This window comes from Saimiri boliviensis, chromosome X (assembly GCF_048565385.1).
Source record: "Saimiri boliviensis isolate mSaiBol1 chromosome X, mSaiBol1.pri, whole genome shotgun sequence".
In the NCBI taxonomy this organism is placed as follows: domain Eukaryota; kingdom Metazoa; phylum Chordata; class Mammalia; order Primates; family Cebidae; genus Saimiri; species Saimiri boliviensis.
Window position 1 is genome coordinate 58,534,477 of NC_133470.1, and position 20,874 is coordinate 58,555,350.

General features: G+C 49.6%; 1 protein-coding gene across 1 annotated transcript in view; it reads left to right on the forward strand.

The window, feature by feature from the left end:
- The first annotated feature begins 6,916 nt into the window (after window positions 1-6,916).
- NALF2 (NALCN channel auxiliary factor 2) overlaps window positions 6,917-20,874 on the forward strand; it is a 28,428-nt gene continuing 14,470 nt past the window's right edge. The window contains exon 1 of the mRNA XM_039475462.2: window positions 6,917-8,743. Within this exon, the coding sequence (XP_039331396.1) occupies window positions 7,883-8,743 (861 nt within the window). The 5' untranslated portion in view covers window positions 6,917-7,882. The remainder of the gene's footprint in view (window positions 8,744-20,874) is intronic.

The following is a 20,874-nucleotide window of genomic DNA, read 5'->3' on the forward strand; positions in this document are numbered from 1 at the left end:
GAAGAATTCATTATCTCTGGAGGCAGACATGAGAGAATAACCTTCTGTTTCCACACGTTGTGGTTCATGTTTGGTATTAAAACAGTCATGCTAGCAGATTCATTAGGGTAAAGCCATATTCCTCTAATGGAATTGGGATGGTCTCACTTTCTCACTTGAAGTGCCAATTAATTAAGTCAATAAATATTGAGCATCTATGTGCTAGGCATTGTGCTTGCAGCTAGAGGAACAAGGAGGAACAAAAATAGACAGGGTTCCTGTTCTGATGGATTTTGAAGTGTACTGGGAGAAACAGCGATTAACCAAGGATTCACACAAGTAAGGATGTAAATGCAACTAAGATAAGTGCTATGAAGAAAGAAAGACAGTTCTACAAGGGATCTAACAGGGCAACCTGACCTATCCTGCAGGAACTAGTCAAGGAAACCTTTCCTGAGGAAGTGATTCTGGAACTGGAATCTGAGTATTATGTAGGATTAGCCAGGCAAAGTGGCTAGAGGTAGGGAGTGAAGAGAGTGTTTCAGGAAAAGGAAAAATCACGTGCAAAGGCCCTGTGGCCCAAAAGGCATGGCATTTGGAACTGAAAGGTGGCCTGTGTGTATCAGGCATGGTGGCTCACACCCGTAACTCCAGAACTTTGGGAGGCCTAGACAGGAGGATCACTTGAGGCCACTCTTAGGTATTCTGTTAGAGCAACACAAAATGAACTAAGACACAAGATTATTAGCTAAGAATGAAGGAGTGGACACAGGAGTTGGAGGTTTAAGAAAAATAATGGAGAAGACTTGAAATAGTCACCACGGAGAATGAAAAGTACTGAAGAAATTTAGTACCTGCTTGGACTGTGAGGCAATGTTGAAGGCTTGATTGAGATTGGTGATTTATAGTGGAGCAGGTCCAGTATGTGACAATGGAGGTGGGTGGCTGAGGTAAAGTGGAAGAGATGGGACAATTTAGGAACCGAGAGGCTCAGGTGATGGCTGAATCTTAATTTGTATACCAAAGTCTGCTAGGATGATAGCAGGCCTTACCATCAGGGGTGGGGAAGCCATTAAAACAGGAACCAAATCCTTCATTTGGTTTCAGTAGCTGCAGAGTCTGTACACTCCAAGCTCTGGAGTAGTGGTGAGCCCATAAGTGGCCATCTCTGTACCTTTGTGGCCTAGAGTGGGATGGATCCTAGGGTGAGGCCACTCTGTCAACTTAGGGATAAGGTCGGATTCCTCATATTCGAAAGTAAAAGTGAAAGGGCCCAAGGTTGATTAAAATGTGAACATTTACTTCTCTTGGTTTTGACTGAGAAGGTATTAAAATATCTAGGAAGAATCTCCTGGGTTGTAAGTCCATGTCTTAGTCCCATCTATCCCAGCTCACCCACAGCTGCCACACAATCAAGAAGATGAAAATGTTACCTGGTGTTTGAATCTTGGCAATTACCCAGAATCACTAAGTTTATTCTGAGAAGCGATAAAATGGTCATGAACTCTGGAACAAGACTGCATGTATTCAAATTCTGCCTTTGCCACTTGCCAACTGCATGACCTTAGACAAGTGACTTAACCTGTCTGTGCCTCAGTTTCTAGAAAATAGAGACAATGGGAGTTCTACCTCACATAATTGTTGTCATTGAGGGTCAAGTGGCTTAAAATATGTAAATGCTTAGAACAGTACCTGGTGCATGTTTAGCACTATATAACTGTTTGTTTTTATTGCTATTGACTCTCTCTTCCATCCTCCCACTCAATCACTTGATTCTACCCTGCTTGCTGGAATCTCCCTGGCTCTGAACCCTAACCTGAATAACTACTTTTGATCCTTCCCCTGTGCAGGTTCTTTCCTGGGTCTGTTTACTTCTAGACCAAATAAGCTTGGGGCCTTCAAATGTTCCTCATATCATGTGACCACTAGTGCACCAGCCCAGCGACTCATCTTTGGACACCTTGCACCTTGTCATTGTATCCTAGCTTAAATGGGTTGTCCAGAATGGAGTACAGTGCTCCAGGTAGGATATGATAAGTGTAGGGAAGGGCAGAACTATCTCTTCGCTTATTCTGGCTCTCTACTTCGATTAATGCAGCCTAAAATCTAATTACCTCTTTTGGCAGCACCATCACTCTGTTGGCTCACACTGACTTTACAATCAAATCAAGGTCTTTTTCACATGTGCTGCTGTTAAACCAGGCAGGTCTCTACTATCCTGTGCTAGAGGAATAAACCCAGCTGTGGTTGCCAGGAGAAAGTCAAGTCTAGTAGTCAGAAGCCCAGTGTCTTGGGGGTGTAGTTCGGGCAAGCAATTGGTGGTTAGGGTTCATAATAGATACTATTCATTGCCTGCCTAATAATTATTTTTCTCTTCTTCCTTACATATATAACCCCAATTTTGTTCAGGACAGCAGTTTGCCCAGCTAAAAGTACTGTATTTCCCAGCTTCCTTTGCAACTAAGAATGTCCTGGTTCTAGTCAAAGATCTAGACTAGACATGGTTTAGTCTAGTCTAAATATGACATGGTTCTAGTCAAAGATGTAGGTGGATATCACTGGAGAGGGTGTTCCATTTGGAATAAAAATGCAAAGCCCCTCTAGAAGATCTTTTGTCTTTAGCCTTCTTGCCCCCTAGCTCTTTCCTTTCTTCTTCTCTAGAATACAGACTTGAGGCTGAGAGCTGCAGCAGCCATGTTGTGACCGTGAGGCAAAAAGCAAATGGATGAAAGCCTACCTTAAGACAGTGGAGATGAAAATCCAGGGTCTTGATAGCATTGTTGAACTGCCACATCAGTCCTATCTGTGCCATCTATCAAAGAAATTTTTGTTGAATGAGACAAATAAGCCTCTATCTGTTTAAACCACTATTGTAGAGTTGTCTGGTATTTGCAGCCAAAAATATTCCTAATTAACATAGTAACCTCACATAACAGAAAAAGGGGAGGTCTAAATGGAGGACAAACATGACTATTGAAATCCAGAAGGAGAAGATATGTAGAAATACAAGTGGGCAGTTGGGATTAGAGGAATCTGTCCTTGGGCCACCAGGCCTCTCAGCCACTGGGTTAGGGCTTAGGGTCAGGACTTCCTTCCTGGATGGTGGACTAAAACAGCATGACTGGGTCTAGGCCTTGATAGGGCACTGGTAGAGGCAGTCAGGGTTTCTGAATCAGGGACTCAGATACAGGACATGAGAGAGAAGGTTAGGGATCATAAGTGGGGAATGAGGAATATTCTCAACGGAAACTTGAGATTGGACTCAGGTCAGTGGTGAAGGGATGACCTGATGCTGAGTTTCAGTGTGCATAGCAGAGTTACTTCAATCCTTCCTGTCTTAGGACAGGGACAGCCCTCAAGTAGGAGGGAAATTACTCCAACTATAAAGGGAGGAGGGGCCTGAGGGTGGGATCCAGGCAGAGCCTGACAAGCATCAGCTCAGGCTGCGCTTTAGCCATCCTGACGCTCTTCTTACAGATTCACCCTTAATTACATGCCCTTCTTTCCATCCTTTTTCCCCATGACCTTTTAAGATCTGAGCTTAACAGAAAGCTCCTGATCCACATTGGCCCCTTTAAATAGCTCCCACTTTGTCTTCTTCCTAATTGTCAGCATTTCACTGCAAGAAACCATCCCCTTCTCCCTCTCCTTCAAGTTATCTTCCCCGCTGCCTGGTTTGAGGGCACTCTATTGCTCTTCTTGTGCAGTCTGGGCCCCCTCAGGAGTGACCCGCCTCTATCCCCTGGCTTTAGCCTCCACTAACCCGGAAGCATGTGGAGAGAAAGGGCTGAGAAGGACTAGCCAGGTCCCACCAGCTCTGGAGGTGGGGCCGAGGGAGTAGGGGGCCACCCAGTCCTCCTCCCCACCTTGGCTAGTCTGCTCTAGGGGCCGATTAGAGGCCATTGACTTCCCTTCCCCCATCCCAATTTCTTGGGTCATCTAGAATGAAAGAATGAGAGCCTCCTCTGACTGTTAGTATGTTAGCACGTCTCCTTTGTGTGCAGTGAGTACTGCGTAGGTAAGTTATTGTTATATTATGCTCCTGTGATAAATGGACCTTTGTGAGACACTTTTCTCCCTGTGTGTGCTTGAGGAGAGGGAGGGAGTCTTGCCTGAGTGACTTCTCACAGAAAGCTCCAGAGGTGCTCAGAGCTGATAGCCTAGACCTGGCAGTCTGCTCTTTCATTGGCACTCAAGGGTGTCAATCAGTGTGGCCCTGCCAATCACCTCCGAACTAGGTATCCGTAAGCGATTAGCTTTCTTTGTTAAATAGAACACTGAACCCTCCAAGGACTGAACAAAGAATGGCTCAGGAAAGACAGTTCCTAGGTGGGCAGGGACAGTCATGCCAGTGTCACTAACTGGAACTCTTTGGTTTCATCCTCCTTCTGGCCCTGCCTCCTAGGTCCTTTCAACTCTGCTTATTTCATTTCCCTCCCATGTGCATTTCTTTTCTCTGTCTCCAGTGCTGCTGCCTTTGTTCAGCCCTCAACACCTCTCACCTGGACTACTAACCAGTAATCTGGGTTGGGAGACTAGTCTCCCAACTCTCCCTGCCTGCCATCTCACTCCCTGCAATCCAGTCTCCACGCTGCAGGCAAATTAGTCTTCTAAAAATACAAGTCTGATTGTGTCACCTCCTGCTGAAAACCTTTCAGCCTCTTTTATGGCTCCTAGTACCCTTGGGATAAAGTCCAAACTAATTAGCATGGCACCCAGGGCCCTTCATGATTTGGTTCCTGCCAAATCCTCAACCTCATTTTGGTAGTGCTCCCACTTCACACCTAGGCATGATGAACCACTTTGCAGGTTTCTGAACATACCATTCCTGGTTTTGCTTCTGGGCCTTTACACAAACATTCCCACTGCCTGGGACATCCTTCACATGCCACCTTCCTTGCTACCTGTCTAGCCAGTCCCTACTCATCCCTTAAGGCTTCAACTAAACTCCCTCAGCCCAAGACATGTATTTTACTCATATATATATATTGCTGATGCCTAATAGAGCATCTAGAATGTAATAGATCCTCAATAGATGTTTGACAAAGGAACAAATCAATGAATGAATGACTCAACTCCAGTGGCTGTGGGCAAAATCATCTCTGAAGGAATCTGGCAAAGTTGACTGGTCCCTCCCTCTACGGGAGGGACCCCTACCATCCTTATTGCACTAGGTTGCAATTTCTTCTTTAACATGTGTGCCTCTCTAATCCAACTGTGAGTATCTCAAGGGCAGGGCTGTCTGACTCACCTCAGTATCCTACTTAGCCCCTAGCACAGTGCTTGAAACATAATGAATAAATAGTCCTCCCAAACACCCGACAGTTTTGTCCTTTGTCTCATTTCCTGCTACTCCCTTCCCCACAAATTCTCACCATCAATATAGCCGAACTGCCACACTTCAGGCTTCACAAACATACAAGGCTGCTCCCTACCTTTGAAACTTTTCATCTGCATTCCTTTTATTTGGAATGCCTTTCCCAACCACCCACCCAAATCTTGCTACTTTAGAAACTAGCTCCAATTGTCCGTCTTCCAGAAATCTTTTATGTACCCACCCCAGCCCACCTCTGAGTAGTGCTAACAATGCCCACCCATCTCATTTAACCCTTGGCATCACTTCGTGTTACTCAGGGAAAAACCAAGACTCAGAAAAGGAAAACACTCTCTCAAGGGCACACAGCATTTCAGCAGTTGAGTTATTACCAAGGCTCTAGTTCATGAATCCTCCCACTAGCCAATATACATGTCTCATTTCCTTATATAGATTATAATTTCCTTTAAGGCAGGAATGGCTTGGCTCTTTCATCTTTCCAGGACCTTACTGGAGTATTAAGAGGACTCTAGAGTCAGACTGAGTTTCTTTCTTAGCTGCTCCGGTTACCTTAGGCAACTTAACCACACGAAACCTCAGCTTCTTTGTGTGTAAATGAAGATAACAGTAGTACCTATCTCATAAAACTGTTGTGAAGATTGGATGACGAATGCATGCAAAATGTATAGAGTAGTACCTAGCACATCATACGAGCTCAATTAAGGCTATTTTCTTTATTGTTATTATAAACATTAAAAAATCCTTGCCAGCAACGGTTGACAAAAAATTACAATGTGAGAGTTACTGGGAGTGAGGAAAGCAAGTAGAACACAGCGCCAGTGGGGTCCAAACAAGGTTAGTGGCGTGGTAGGACGTTTGTACATCTGAGTTCCTAGTGCCATGTGACTCTATGAGGGCCCCAAGCACATGGTTCCACCTCGGCGGCGCAGCTTCTCTAACTCTCCATCACCTATCCTCAGCAGCCTGTAGGGGGAGCCAAAAAGCTAGGACGGGGGCTGGTGCTGGGGCGGGGTGGGGGTGGAGGCTGCTGGAAATATTCCTAAGGGCAAACACCGACACCCCACCACTACTATCTTAGCCCACTGCCTTGCCCACTCCTGGACGCTCTCCAAACTCAGTCCTCTTCAGCAGCTAAGCTGGGAGCTGTCCTTCAGCACCAAGGGCCGACTTGTCCTCGGGCCGGACGGTGAGGGCGACGATGGAGTTAGAGACACCGGACTGGTCCGATCCGCAGCCAGCTCGAGCGTCTCCCAGTCACGGGGACGGCGGAGGCTACCCAGAGAAGCAGCGAGCAGCTACAAAATTCCTCCTGCCCCCTGCCTCCAAGAATCACCCTCAGAAGTCCCTAGCCCTCGGGGGAGTGAGGGATGGCCTTGGGGAGGAAGGTGGGCGCCCCGGTTAGTGGGGGAGGGGGAGCGCCGGGGCCCTGGACTTAGCGTGCGGCGTGTGCACGCGGGCGGCGGGCGGATGAACGGAGGCGCTGAAGTGAATGGAGTTGGGGGTGGACTGGAAACATCCCCAAACAGCACCGGCTGCGGCCAGCGGGGGCTGGGGCTGGGTGGGGTGGGGGGGAAGTCCTGAGGCGCAGGCGCAGTCGGGGCCCCAGTCCCGCTCCCTCCTCCTCTCGGTGCCTCTTTCTCCGCCCCGCTCCCCCCCAAACACACTTGCACACGGGCTCTCAAGGTGTTCTCCGCACAGCGGAAGATGGCGACAGACTGAGGGGGCATGGCCAGCGGGAGCCAAGGGGCCGTGCCGCTAGGCTGCCGCCACAGCGGTGCGAACGAGAGGCGGAAGCTAGAGGCGCACTAAGTAAAGCCCGGTGTCCGCGTCCGGCGCCTGTGGCGCTGCCGGGAGCCAGGTGGCCCGCCCGAGCCGGAACTCCAGGAGCAGCGGGTGCTGAGCCAGAGCGGAGCCAGCCCAGGACTGGCCCCGGCGAACACCCGGAGCGCCAGCGAAGACCGAAGGGCCCGGCAGCGGACCGGCCGGCCGGCCTAAGAGGGTGCGAGCGAGGCAGGGAACGGCGAGGAGCGGGCAGCGGGCGGACGGGCGGGAGCGGAGCGGCGCTGGGCGAAGGGAGCGGAGCGGAGCGGAGCGCGGCGGCGGGGCCCGCGCGGCGGCGCTGAGGGGTGCAGAGCTGCGCCGAACCGAGACGGCCGGTTTGGAGTGCGAGCCCGGCGGCTGCCCGCGCGGAGTGAAGTGGCGCGAAGCGGAGGACAGCTGAGGGGCCCGACACTATGAGGAGTGCGGCGCCGCCGCCGCAGCCGCCACCGCCCCAGTGCCCTGCACCGCCCCCCGCCGGGACGCTGGGCAGCGCCTAGCGGGCCGGGCGGCGGCGCCCGGGCTAAGAGCGAGGGAGCGCGGGACCGGCGTGGAGACTGCACAAGAGCGCCCCGCGACTCCGGCCTGAGCGGGCTCCCCGGCCGGCCGGCCTGCCCGCCTTACCATGCAGCCCCCGAGGTAGAGCCTGGACGGCGCCGAGGAGCGCGGAACGGCGCGCAGCCCGCCCACCCGAGACGGCCGTCCGGCCTCGCGCCTGCCTGCTCCCTCCAGCCCGGACCCCCCTGAAATATGTTCAGGGGCGCTTGGATGTGGCCCGGGAAAGACGCCGCCGCGCTGACTATCTGCTGCTGCTGCTGCTGCTGGGCTCCCAGGCCGAGTGACAAACCTTGCGCCGACTCGGAGCGGGCGCAGCGATGGCGACTGTCCCTGGCGTCCCTGCTCTTCTTCACCGTGCTGCTCGCTGACCATCTGTGGCTGTGCGCGGGGGCCCGGCCCCGGGCCAGGGAGCTGAGCAGTGCCATGCGGCCGCCCTGGGGGGCCGGCCGGGAGCGGCAGCGGGTGCCTCCTCGCGCGATGCTGCCGCTGCCACCGCCGCCGCCCGGCGAGCCCGGCGCGCCCCCGGGCACCTGCGGCCCCAGATACAGCAACCTGACCAAAGCCGCCCCCGCCGCCGGCTCCCGGCCGGTCTGCGGCGGCGTCCCAGAGCCCACGGGGCTGGACGCAGCATGCACCAAATTGCAATCTTTGCAGAGACTTTTCGAACCCACTACCCCGGCCCCGCCTCTGCGGCCCCCTGACTCCCCTTCCCGTGCCCCGGCCGAGTTCCCCTCCGCCAAAAAAAACTTGCTCAAAGGCCACTTTCGGAACTTCACTCTCTCCTTTTGCGACACCTACACGGTCTGGGACTTGCTGCTGGGCATGGACCGCCCTGACAGCCTGGACTGTAGTCTGGATACCCTGCTCGGGGACCTGCTGGCCGTGGTGGCCAGCCCGGGCTCCGGGACCTGGGAGGCGTGTAGCAACTGTATCGAGGCGTATCAGCGGCTGGACCGACATGCTCAGGAAAAATATGATGAGTTCGACCTCGTGCTGCATAAATACTTACAGGCGGAAGAGTACTCAATCCGGTCCTGCACGAAAGGCTGTAAGGTAAGGACTGGCGTCCGCAGCCACCACGGCTGCTTGGGCAGCGGCAGCGGCAGCGGCGGCAGTGGGACTGGGAGAAAAAAGGAAGTCTCCCTTTCCATCTACACCACCACTCCCACCGTGCCCAGTGCAGCACTACCAGTGCCACGCTGGGACCCTCCCTAGTGAAGGAGCCTCAGGGATTCAGGTCAGGTAACCACCTGGCCAACTTTAATTAATTCCGGATTTGGGCACCTTAGGCCTGGGGCTTCCCGGCATCCCGCCCCCTCACGAGGGGGGAGGGGCCACGGGCCCTAGGCTGACAATGGGATGGCAGGAAGGATTGTGCTCTTCCAGCCTCCATCCTTAGTCAGCCATGCCCGCCTCCTTTCCGAGGCTGGAATTGAAAGTCCTGGGACCGGCTGGTGCAGGAGGAAGGCCGAAGATGGGAGGAGGAATATTTGGCAACCAAACTCACCCTTTGGCTTCTGCCAGTGGGTAAGAGGAGGAGCACTCCCGGTGGTGGGACACACCACACTCTTGACCTTATGTGACCTGAGGTAGCTGGCCAGAGCTGAGGCAGGTGGAGCCCAGGAGATGCCTGTCTTCTCCCAAGGAAGGCACCTGCAGGCTCTTCTCCCCTGATAAAGGAAGGAGCTGAGAACAGGGAACAGCGACTGGTGGGAAGGCCACTGAAGGTTGATGCATTCTCATTCAAAACTCCCAGTGCCTTCGCAGCACCTGAGTGTGACAGTGGAGGGAAAACTGCCTTTCTGGCTGCTGGGAATAGGCATCTAGAGGAGAGGCGAGGCAGCTGCAGAACGGGCCTGCCTAGGGAAGAGCTGAGTGTTGGGAAACTTCTTGACCCTCAGCGGGCTTGTTCTGGACAGTTAGGTAGGTGAGGGATGCAAACATTTGGGACCTGATGCTACTGCTCTGCTCGCCCAGCCTGGCCAGGTGACCAGCCTTTGGGAGGAAAGAGAACAGCAAGGTCAAAGGGTCAAATGACAAGGAGACTGGGAGGGGTAGTGGCCTCACATACTCGAGCTGGGGCCAAGAGCTGGAAAGTGAGACAGTTGCTTTCTAGCCTAGCTCATCTCCCTCCAAGACTTTGGGGAGGGGCAGAAAGTGCCCTTTTCTATCTAGCATGGCCCTTGTGGACTTCTGCAGGGCTTCCATGCTTTTGGCAGGTTCCATAGGGATTGGGGACAGAGGGTTGGGGAGGAAAGGGGTAGTTCCTTGCTCCTGACTTCACTTTCTCCTTCTCCTTTTTCCTGCTCTCGTAACCTAGCAGTCTCCCTCCCGCCTCCCTCAGCCTCAGCTGACTCACTGCCTCACTCGCACTACCAAATGAGATATTCCATTTCTTAAAGGTGTACAGACAGATAGACATGCACACACTGCCATACAACATCACCACCACCCCAGGCAAAGTCACACAGACATGCAGAGAGGTCGTCACACCCACAAACAGTGTGCTAGAAGCAGATGCCATATCACACACACGCACATCTCCCCATGGTGTCAGAGACGTAGGCAGAAGTACTGTCACATGAAGAAGGACACATTTTATCATATAGAGATAGAGACACATATCCTCTATGTCAGCCACGGACACATACACTCAGTGGGAGCAGAGAGACAAGGTCCACAAGCAGATGGAATCAAGGATGTCTGTCTTGTGGCCCTCCCTTCAATCCCATGGCCCATGTTTTGTTTCGTTTTGTTTTTCCCTCAATCGCCAGTATGAATGAGAGGCATACCACAACTTCCCCATGGGGTTTTCTCCGTGCTGTGGTTGACTCCAATTTCTGTCTGGACCCGAAGTAAATACAAATCTCTCATGTTGATTGTTTTTACGAAGCAATGTGACGTAGGAGAAAGACATCTGATCTCTCTGATTTGGGAGGCCTTATCACCTCTATCTCTTGTTAGTGGTGTGACCTTGGGCAAGTCACTTCACCTCTGCAAGCTTTCATTTCCTCATTTGTGAAACAGGGATCATCATCCTTGCTCTGCCACATCCTGGGTCTTTTGTGGGAAGACAGTGCTGATAGCATTTTGTAATGAGAATATAACATCTGACATTAATGTAATGCTTAGGGTTTTCTGCCCCTCTCATATATGTTATGAGATCAAGGAGGTTGCTGATACTAGCACCATTGCACCCATTTTACAGATGAGGAAACTCGGGTGCAAGGGATTAGACGGGTTGCCCTAAGGTCACTCAGCTAATGAGTAGGAGTGCCAGGACTCCAGTCCACGTGTTTTGGTGCCAAGGTCATGCTTTTGCCATGGCCTTCCATCAAGTTCCTGATGGCCCTCCCTCCTTTCCTTTGTCTTCTTGTCAGTCTCTCTCCAGCAAACCAGCACACTCTGCCTGCTCTCTCGCTGCCTGCCGTGCTTGCAGAAGGGCAGTGCCAGGTCCACGGCTCTCTTCTGGCCTTTCCCACCCATCTTCCAATGCTCTTTCCCTCAAGTGAGGCCAGACCCAACTGGCTCTTGAATCCAGCTGTATGATGAGCACTAAGGGAAAAGACAGCCCTGCTACCCTCCTTCCTGTAGGCTCCTCTCTCCTCAGTCCCTCACCCCACCTCCCTGGCAGGCCTTCCTTGACTTTTCCCAAGCACGTTCTTGGGCTTCAAACCCTCCTGTCCAGTCCCCATCCCAAATGGGATCCCTGGGAGATGATGCCCCACCCTCAGAGCTTCTTCCAAGTATAGAACCCACAGCCCCAGGTCAAGATGAAGAGGCTTTCTCTACTTCTGGAAACCAAGTTGGGAGCCCCTGTTCCAGAGCCAGGTAACCCCCTGTCCCCAGGGCCCTGTCCTGAGTGCATCAGTTAGCTCGTCCCTGGGTGGCCCCAGAAACCCTGTTCTCTGTCTTTGCAATATGTGCCCCTGCTTCAGGCCACACAGGGCCCCACGAATCATACCTGTCCTCACTGCTGCCTGTGACACCTCCCAATTTAGTACCAGCTGCAACATTTTCTTAATGTGCGACTGACTTCCTGTTGCACAGCAGGGCAATGTTAACTTAGGCAGGCCGATGCCCTTCCCCACCCTGGCCTCTCCAAACTCCTGGGGTCCTGCCTCACCTCTCTTATCTTCCTGTACATCCCCCAAGCCCTATTTTCCCCAACCCCCACCCCACTCCCTTGGCCCTAACTAGGGTTACTGGACAACCACCTCACTCCTTTATGGCTCTCCATCCTCCCAGTTCTGCCATGCTCCTGCCTTTCTGATTGCCTCTTCCCCCACCCCTGTCTCTTTCCTGATCTCTCTTCAGAACATTCAGAATGGGAGTAGTGATGGAGATGGGGGCAAAATTCTGGCTTCTTCTCTCATAGCTATTGATTTAAGAGAGAATAGAGGCCCAAGGGAGGGACAGTTCTTAGCTCTCTCACTAGCCATAGGGTTACATTAGTAAAGGTGAGTGCCAGGGAAGGATGTGATAGTTCTGCTGTATTCCAGACTGACCCAAACCCACCTGGCAGAGAGTATGTCTGGTTTTGGGTCTTACACTGGGCCGAGAAGGAGGCAGGAATCTATGTTCTTCTGGATAGAGTTGAAGGAGCCGTTCCACCTAGCGAACAGGAGACTTGGACAGATATGCTGTCTGACTTCACACCTCAGAAGAGTTGACATGGTATAAAAGAAGAAGCATGACCTGCATGGCTCCAAAGGGCTTTTGTAGTTAGAAAGTCCTAGGTTCAACCCTAGCTCCTTTATTTATTACCTGTGTAACCTTGAGCTAAGGACCTCAACTCTCTGAGCCTCACCTTTCTTACCTATAAAATGGAGCTAATTCATTGTAACAGCCCTGTGAGGTTGTCATTAATGAGAAAAGTCTGTGCAGTACCTAGAACTGCCGTATCAGAGTTGCTCAGTTTCCTCCTTTCAAAGAAGGAACAGACTGCCTTAGGAAGAAGTGAGCTCCTGCTCCCAGGAAGTATTTGGCCCGATACAGGTGGACCCCTGGGGAAAATGCCATGGAGGCAACTCTAACACCAGATTATGAGCAGAGTTGGACCAGTTGACATTTGAGGTCTATTTCAGCCTGGATTTTAGGCCTGTAAGCAAAGCTTACTCCTTGAACAGAAGCACTGGATGGGGAGGGCTAGGGAAGGAGGTTGGTCCTAACACCGACACAAAGAGAGAGGATGGGGGGCTGCCAGAGCCAGCGCCTTGCCTTCTGCCCGTACCCGCTGGGGCCCTGCTCTTCCTCCACTCTGGCTGGCAGCTGTTTCTGCCCCACTGACTTCCTCTCTCCTCCTACCTGCCACAGCTTTCCTGCCAAGTAGGACTCCTTGCTAACACTGGGTATGAGGGGTGCTGAGAGCAGGGAGGTCAGGACACTGGGTAAAGGACAGGAGACCTAAGTTGGCCAGTGATCTCTGTTATCAGCACACAGGCTTGCAGTCAGTGAGCAGTGCCCCACAGGCAGCCTCCCTGATCCAGGGCTCTTGGGGCCAGAGAGTTGCCCTAGTCCCTGTTTGGGGGTGAAGGAAGGGGCACGCAGTCAATAAGCAGCCTCCTGGGAGCCATGGCAAAGCCTGTCCTTGGGGACAGGCCTCCAGATCCACAGAAGCTCATCTCATCACTAAGGAATGTAAGCATGAGGTTCTGGGAAGGAGCAGGAACCAGGAATCTTGGAGCAGGGACAGAGAGGAGGCGATGTTTATAGCTAGGACAAGGACACAGTGAATTAATACTAGGAGTGGGAAAGTGGCCTCATGTTGTTCACACCTCTCCAGACCTCTCTCCCCTACCCTGACCCGTCCCCACTCCAACCCCATGTTCCTCCCACATCTTAGCTTACACCCGACATGCCTATCCACTTGCCAGTGACCCCACAACCTTCCCAATATTCTACTTATCACTCTAGGCTCTTCCCAAGCCACACCCACACCTTACTCTCTAACCCAAGCATCCCCAAACTACGGCCCGGGGGCCGCATGTGGCCACCTGAGGCCATTTCCCCCCCACCTCCCGCCGCACTTCAGGAAGGGGCACCTCTTTCATTGGTGGTCAGTGAGAGGAGCACAGTATGTGGCGGCCCTCCAACGGTCTGAGGGACAGTGAACCGGCCCCCTCTGTAAAAAGTTTGGGGACGCCTGCTCTAACCCTTATCCCTCTACCTTCACTCCTCCAACCCCTGCCCCTCCTGACTCTTACCTCCAACCCCTTCCACACCAACCCTGGACCTCACTCCCCACCTCTCTCCTCTCAACATTCAGCCCCTCACATTCCACATTACTCCCCCTATTCCCATCTCCCACCTGACACCCCTCCAAACCTTTACTCCAAGATCCCACACCCTCTTCTGGCTTGCATGCCCCTTGTGCCTTGCATCACTCACACCCCACTAACACGTCACCTCCCCTCTTCCCATCCCTTTTCTTCCTCCCTTTCATCTTCTGGTCCTCTCTTCTGCCCTCTTTCCTCCTGCCTCCCCCTCTCCCTCTCTGCTATCTTTCTCCCACCTCCCTTCTCTCCTTACTTAATTCAGGGTAGACATGTGCATGTGTGCATGCACACACAGACACACATTCACACAGACACACATCCCCCAGTCTTCTTCATGGCTACTTCCCATCCTTCCCGAAGGCTGGTGCCTGACTACTACAGTCACCATAGCAACGGGAACCTCCAGGAAGGATACACTGGTATCTCCTGAAGGTGGGGGTTGGGGGAGTTAGGTGGAGAAAGGGAGCCTAGCAGCCTTCTACCCAATATCATGGTCTGGCTGGAAGAGTCTGCTGAACATGGTGAAGGTGGGAGTGAGGAAAGGGAAGACAGTGGTAGAACCAAGATAAAAGGAGGATCAAGAATCTCCGAATGCATCGTAAGCATGAGAGGGTGCTTCTAAGCCATGCGGGTGCATGCTCGCCCCCTCTGGAAATGTCAGTACTCTAAGGAAAGGGTATACCCACTCTTCTACATGTGGGTGGGGACATAGGCTGACACCTCACGCTCAGAGGCAGGAGTTTGTCCTAGAAAAACTCCTTTGGGGCAGTTATTCTGTGCCCCCACCCTCTGAGGCTATTTACCTACTGTGTGCCCATGCAGACTGGGCATCAGACCTGCCCTCCCCAGCTCATTTGTCAGCCACATGTGGATTCCAGCTGCTAGTGTTAGCTGAAAGCCACAGGTGGCCCCTGCTTCTGGGGGTCTGGACAAATCTGGACTCCTGTAAGTACCATTCTCCGATGCTCGCCTGGTAGGTCTCTGGGGCATGGGTATGTTTGCATTTTCTGTGATTACAGGCACACAGACCAGAGTGTGTGCAAGAGGCTAGGGATGCTGGAGCAGCCTTTTCTCCCTGGGCAGAAGAGTGGGTTCAGAAGAGCCTGAATTTTTAAAACTGTGAGCCAGTTAGGTGCTTAGAGGGGAGAGCAAGGGCACCAGACAAGCTGCAGCTGGCTCTGGAGAGGAAAGGAGTTACTACGGAGTGACAGAGACTGGCAGGGCCAAAGCTTCTGCTCGAATGCTTTCTGGAGAAAGGAGCTGGAACCTGAGCCACAAGTCTATGGGCCAGAAGATGAGTCCAACTGGCTGCAAAGATGAAAGAGCTAAGAAAGGGGAAGGAAAGAAGAAAATTGTGAGCCTTTGAGTGCCTAGGAGATGCCAGGGGCTTTATATATGTTCATGAACTCATTTAATCCTGGCAATCATCCCAGCAGGCAGGCACTATCATGATCCCCATTTTACAAATGAGACAACTGAGGCTCAATGAGGTGAAATGACCTACCCAGGCCACATAGCAAAAGAGCTGGCATACAAACGTAGGTCTGTCTGTTCTTTCTCCAATGCATAGATGCATGAAGTAAATGCCAATCATCTCCTCCAGCTGTCAGAAGTAGTGCCCAACTGGCTACTGAGGGGCTGGGCTGAGAAGCTGGGCTGACTAGAAGGGAGGCTATTGGCAGCTTAGAGGTACCCTGGAGTGGCACAGATTCAAAATGAGGACCCACCAACACCCTCTATGTTCAATATCCCAGTCTCTCGTCCTTGGACCCAGTGACAATCACTGGTACCCTCCTGGAATAGCAACAAGAGAATGGGTGTGAGGAAGGAACTTCAAATGAGACAGAGGGCTCCTCTCCCCTGGAGGGAAGGTATCTCTATTATATTCTCAGCCCCAGTCTGCTGGAGGGATCAAACAGAGCAAGAAGGGAGAAGGTGCAGAACATTAACCTAAGTTAGTCCCTAAGCAGGCCAAACGCAGGCCTGAGACCCTGGCCTCCACATCCACTGCACTTTAGCATGTGCAGTTTCTCCATATCCTTGCACATGCTGGTAGAGCTGGAAGGGAAAACGACTGCAGTAAGACTTTGTTGCTCCAGAGTCCGCTGAGGTCTGGCTTGGGCTTTTGATCCCCAGTTCCCATACAAGGGTTTTGGTGAGCCCCTAACCTCGAACACCTAGTCTGTTCTTGGGGATTGAAGGAAGTGCCAACCCATCAGGTTCTACTGGAAAAGGGACATTTGATGGTGGTGGGTGTTACCAATGTTCTCTGTCTTATTTGGTTTTAAGAAGATAGCATGGCTATCTGGCTGATCTGTAAAAGGTGAACTTGTCTGTGTAGTGTTGTACTCATTAAAACTTCCAACCAAGGTAATCCCTCAGAATTATTATAGTCTCAGAATCTTCTAATAATATACTTTTTTCCAGTTAACCAAAAAAGTCTTTGAGAAATTTTGGAAAGTGAAAGAAAAAAAGTCTCAGAGCACTTAAGTGTTCTTTTTTTTTTAACTGTGGTAAAATATACATAACATAAAATTGGCCATTTCAACCATTTTTAAGTGTACAATTCAGTGGAATTAGGCACATTTGCAGTATTGTACACCGTCACCATCATCCATTTCTAAAACGTTTTTATCCTCCCAAACAGAAACTCTGTGCCCACTGAACAATAACTGCTGTCTAGGCATGATGGCTCATGCCTGTAATCTCAGCACTTTGGGAGGCCAAGCTGAGCAGATCACCTGAGGTCAGGAGTTCGAGACCAGCCTGGCCAACATGGCAAAACCCCAGCTCTAGTAAAAATAGAAAACTTAGTCAGGCGTGGTGGTGTGCACCTGTAATCCCAACTACTCGGGAGGCTGAGACATGAGAATGGCTTGAACCCGGGAGACGGAGGTTGCCGTGAGCCGAGATCCTGCCCCTACACTCCAGCCTGGGTGACAGAGTGAAACTCTATCTCAAAAAAAAACACAAACACAAAAAAACTCAGTAACTCCTCATTCTTCCTTCCGGCTCCTGGTAACCATTATTCTACTTTCTGTCTCTAGGAATTTGAGTAGGTACTTAATATAAGTGGAGTGATACACTATTTGTCTTTTTGTGTCCAGCTTATTTTATTTAGCATGATGTGTTCAAGGTTCATCCATGTTACAGTATGCATCAGTACTTCATTCCTTTCTATGGTTGAGTAATAGTCCATTATATGTCTATGCTGCAGTTTGTTTATCCATTCATTTGTTGGTGGGCATTTTGGTTATTTCCAGTTTTGGGCTATTATAAATAATGCTGCTATGAACATTGGTGTACAGGTATCCTTTGAGTCCCTGCTTTCATTTCTTTTGGGTTTATATTAATACCTAGGAGCAGAATTGCATTTTGCAATTCTATGTTTAACTTTCTGAGGAACTGCCATCCTGTCTTCCACAATAGCTGTACCATTTTACATTATATAACATTTTATGTTATACATTCTGCACCATTTTACATATTTACCAGCAATACACAAGAGTTCCAGTTTCTCCACATCCTGTCAACAGCTGTTATTTTCTGAAGTGTTTTCTATAATAACCATCTTGATATGGGTGACTATATACTTTTATGTAGTTGAAATCTTACTATTTTTTACCCTGCTCTTTTAAATTTGTTACACTATCTTTTCATGTAATTAAATATTCATAAACATCATTTTGATGAGTGTACAATATTCCATCATGTGAATGTAATGTAATTTACTTAACTAGTCCCCTATTGATATTTATGTTACTTCCAACATTTTACTATTATAAATAATGCTGTGATGATAATCTTTGTTCATAAATATGTTTCAGAACTGACTCTATTTTGCTAATAAATGCTATCTCAGTCATTTTTTCTTATTTCTATACTTTGCTGAACTTTTAAAATCACAAAATAATGTATGCTTATTGTACCAAATCTAACAATACAGAGGTTTATGAAGAAAACATTAATGATCCTCCTATTAGCTCCCCTCCCAATTCACTACCCTGAGGTCGTTGATGTTAACAATATGGAGTGTGTTCTTCCGCCCCTCTGTCCAGGCTTCCATAAACATCTACACACAAAATTACTTTTTTCTTTAATTTTGCATACAAATGGGAGCATAGACATTAATTCTGTAAGATGAAGTTTCAGAGCTAGACTTACAGAATCAAAGAGTATTAACCTTTTTGAGGCTGTTAACATACATTACAAACTTTCTTTCAGATTACTAGGTTATTCCAGTTTATACTCTCACCAAAAGTGTTAGACTAATGCAGCACACTTTTCCAGTGTTGGCTATCGTGTCTTTAAAAGCTTTACTAATCTGGTAGTTGAAAAATGGTACAGCACTGGCTTTTCACTTGCATTCCTTAGGTCACACATTTATTTTTCTGGTTATAGGCCGTTCGTGTTGCCTGTTTTGTGAATTATCTTTTTATGTTTTGTGTTTTTCTTATTGATTTGCATATGCTTTTTATATGTATTAATGATATTAACCTTTTTCCAGTCACATTTGTGGCAGATTTTTTTCATTTGTTGTTTGCACCATGCTGAAAGGAGGGAATGGAAAGGAAGAGAACTATCCCGGATACTTTATGTCCTTTATCTTACTTAATTTTTACATCTGCCTTATGAAGTACATGTATATAGTATTCCCATTTTACAGAGGAGAAGACAGACTCAGAGAGGTTAAGTGGCAAGCTTAAGGTCGTCCAGGCTAGTAAGAGTTGGAGCTGGGATATGAACCCAGGTCAGATCCAGAGATTTGATGGCAGCAGACGACAGTACTGCCCAGTCTTCACTAGTGTAATTATACTATTGGTAAAGATTTGTGCAGTAAAGGCCCAGGACCAGTTGTAAAGCTTTGTGCTAGTTCCTTCACAGGCACCATTTACAGAAAAGTAAGGGCAGATACTTTTATTATCTCCATTATACAGATGAAGAAAGTGTGGATCAGGGAAGTCCAGTAACGTGCCTGAGGGTTTTATAACCAGTATAAGCAGACCTAGGGTTTGGACTGCATGACTGTTTGAGTTTAAAGATGTTTGACCCTGTCTTCCCACTGTATGTCCTCACTCCCTAGGCATCAACTTCTTGGATCCTAACTGAGTACCAGGAAGGAAAAGTACCTTTCTCACAGTCACCAGAAAATTCGTGGCTGAGTCCCTATCTCCTTACAGGTGGTGACTTGTCCAAATTCACACAGCTAGCCGGTGGCAGAGCCAGAATCTGAACCCAACTCTGACTAACTATCTAACTGGAGCAGAGGCTTCTCGATGAAGAGAATTTGTGGAATATGCCGGGGAGAAGGAGTTGGGGAGAAAATGGAGTACGTAGCTGCCCCGAGACTTGTCTGAAGAAATGGACTCTGGCATTGGAGTCTTCCAGGGCAAGGCTACTCCAGAAGTCCCCAGATGGTAGGACCTGGGACAGGACTACTCATGTCCTGAAGCAAGAAAGCCTTTCTTCTGGAGACAGCTGCCTTCCCTTCACCAATTGCCAAAGATTAAAACAGGAATAGTGAGCATTGGGCTCTGGGTAGGAAGCTGGTGGGCACAGACGAAGCAAAGCAGTGTTTTCCTCTTTTTTAACACCTCCGTCTCCCAGGGTGTGTGCATGTGTGCGTATGTGTGTGCATATGCATGTCTGTGGGCGTGTGTGTGTGTGTGTGTGTGTGTGTGTTGAGGAAAGAGAGAAAGGAATACTTTGATTGTGGAATGGAAATGATAATTTGTTGCACCTAGTATCCAAATGCTCTTCCCCTACATCTACTTACAAAGAAAACGTCACTCATATGGAGAATGGATTACATAGACTAATTTTACAGAGTCATCCCTCCCATCGAGACCTACAAATCTCTCCCTAGTTTGGTGTGAAATTATGTCAAAATGAGATTTGTTTGAGTCACAGGCTTCAGTGGTGGTAGTGAACTGAAGGGACCATCCCAAGGGCAATATGCGTATAAGAGCTTGGACACCGAAGTCCAGGTAAACCTGGCTTCAAATTCCATTTCAAAATCTGTCATCTCTGTAGAATAGCTGTTGAGAATTTGAATGCATTTTTTTTAGTCTCTATTGGAACCTCACTTTTCTCACCTTCGGAACTAAGAAATAGGGTCATTATGAGGCTTAAGTGACATGAAACATGCTAATCTCTTAAGAGTACAGTGTCTGTGAGAAAGTGCTCAAGACATGCTAGCTCCCATTGTTATTATTATTGGCTGTGGACCTTGCACAAGTTATTTAAACTCTTTGGTCTTCCCTGTCCTCATCTGTAAAGATCTATCTCTACTTCAGGGGATGGCTGTGAGGTTTCAATGAGTTAATAAATGTCAGGGTCAGGTGATTAGAACAGAACCTGGCATATAGTAAGCACTTAATAAATGGTAGCCATTATTATTCTCTCAATTATGTGTGTTTAATCAAATGACTGCTTAATACCTAACTGAGATTGACAACACTGGGGTCAGCTACTTACGAGTAGGGGATGAGGAGCCAGAAGGCAAGTGGAGGGATTCGATTCTAGTGAGGGAAGGCACAAGGACATGCTTAGATATGGGGGTGGAAAGAGTCGGGTGGAAAGAATCAGAGAGGGAGATGGAAAGACTCCAAAGCCCTTGATTTACCTCATCACTAAAGACCAAGCACAGCCCACAGTCATCTTTGATCATGTCTCTGTTCTCTCCAGCCTCTCATCTTTCTGGCAAGGCACAGCATTTGGAGGAGGAAGTAAAGCATGGGCAGGGACCTGGTTTCATGGTGATCCCTGCAGAAGGCTGGAGATTGCTTCCTGGGCTTGGGCCCAGGTATAACTATATGTGGTAAACGAGTGTGCCTGGGAAGGGGAAGTGTGTGCAGCTCAAGGGAACCTATGACTGCCTCTGTCACACTGGCATATTAATTACTG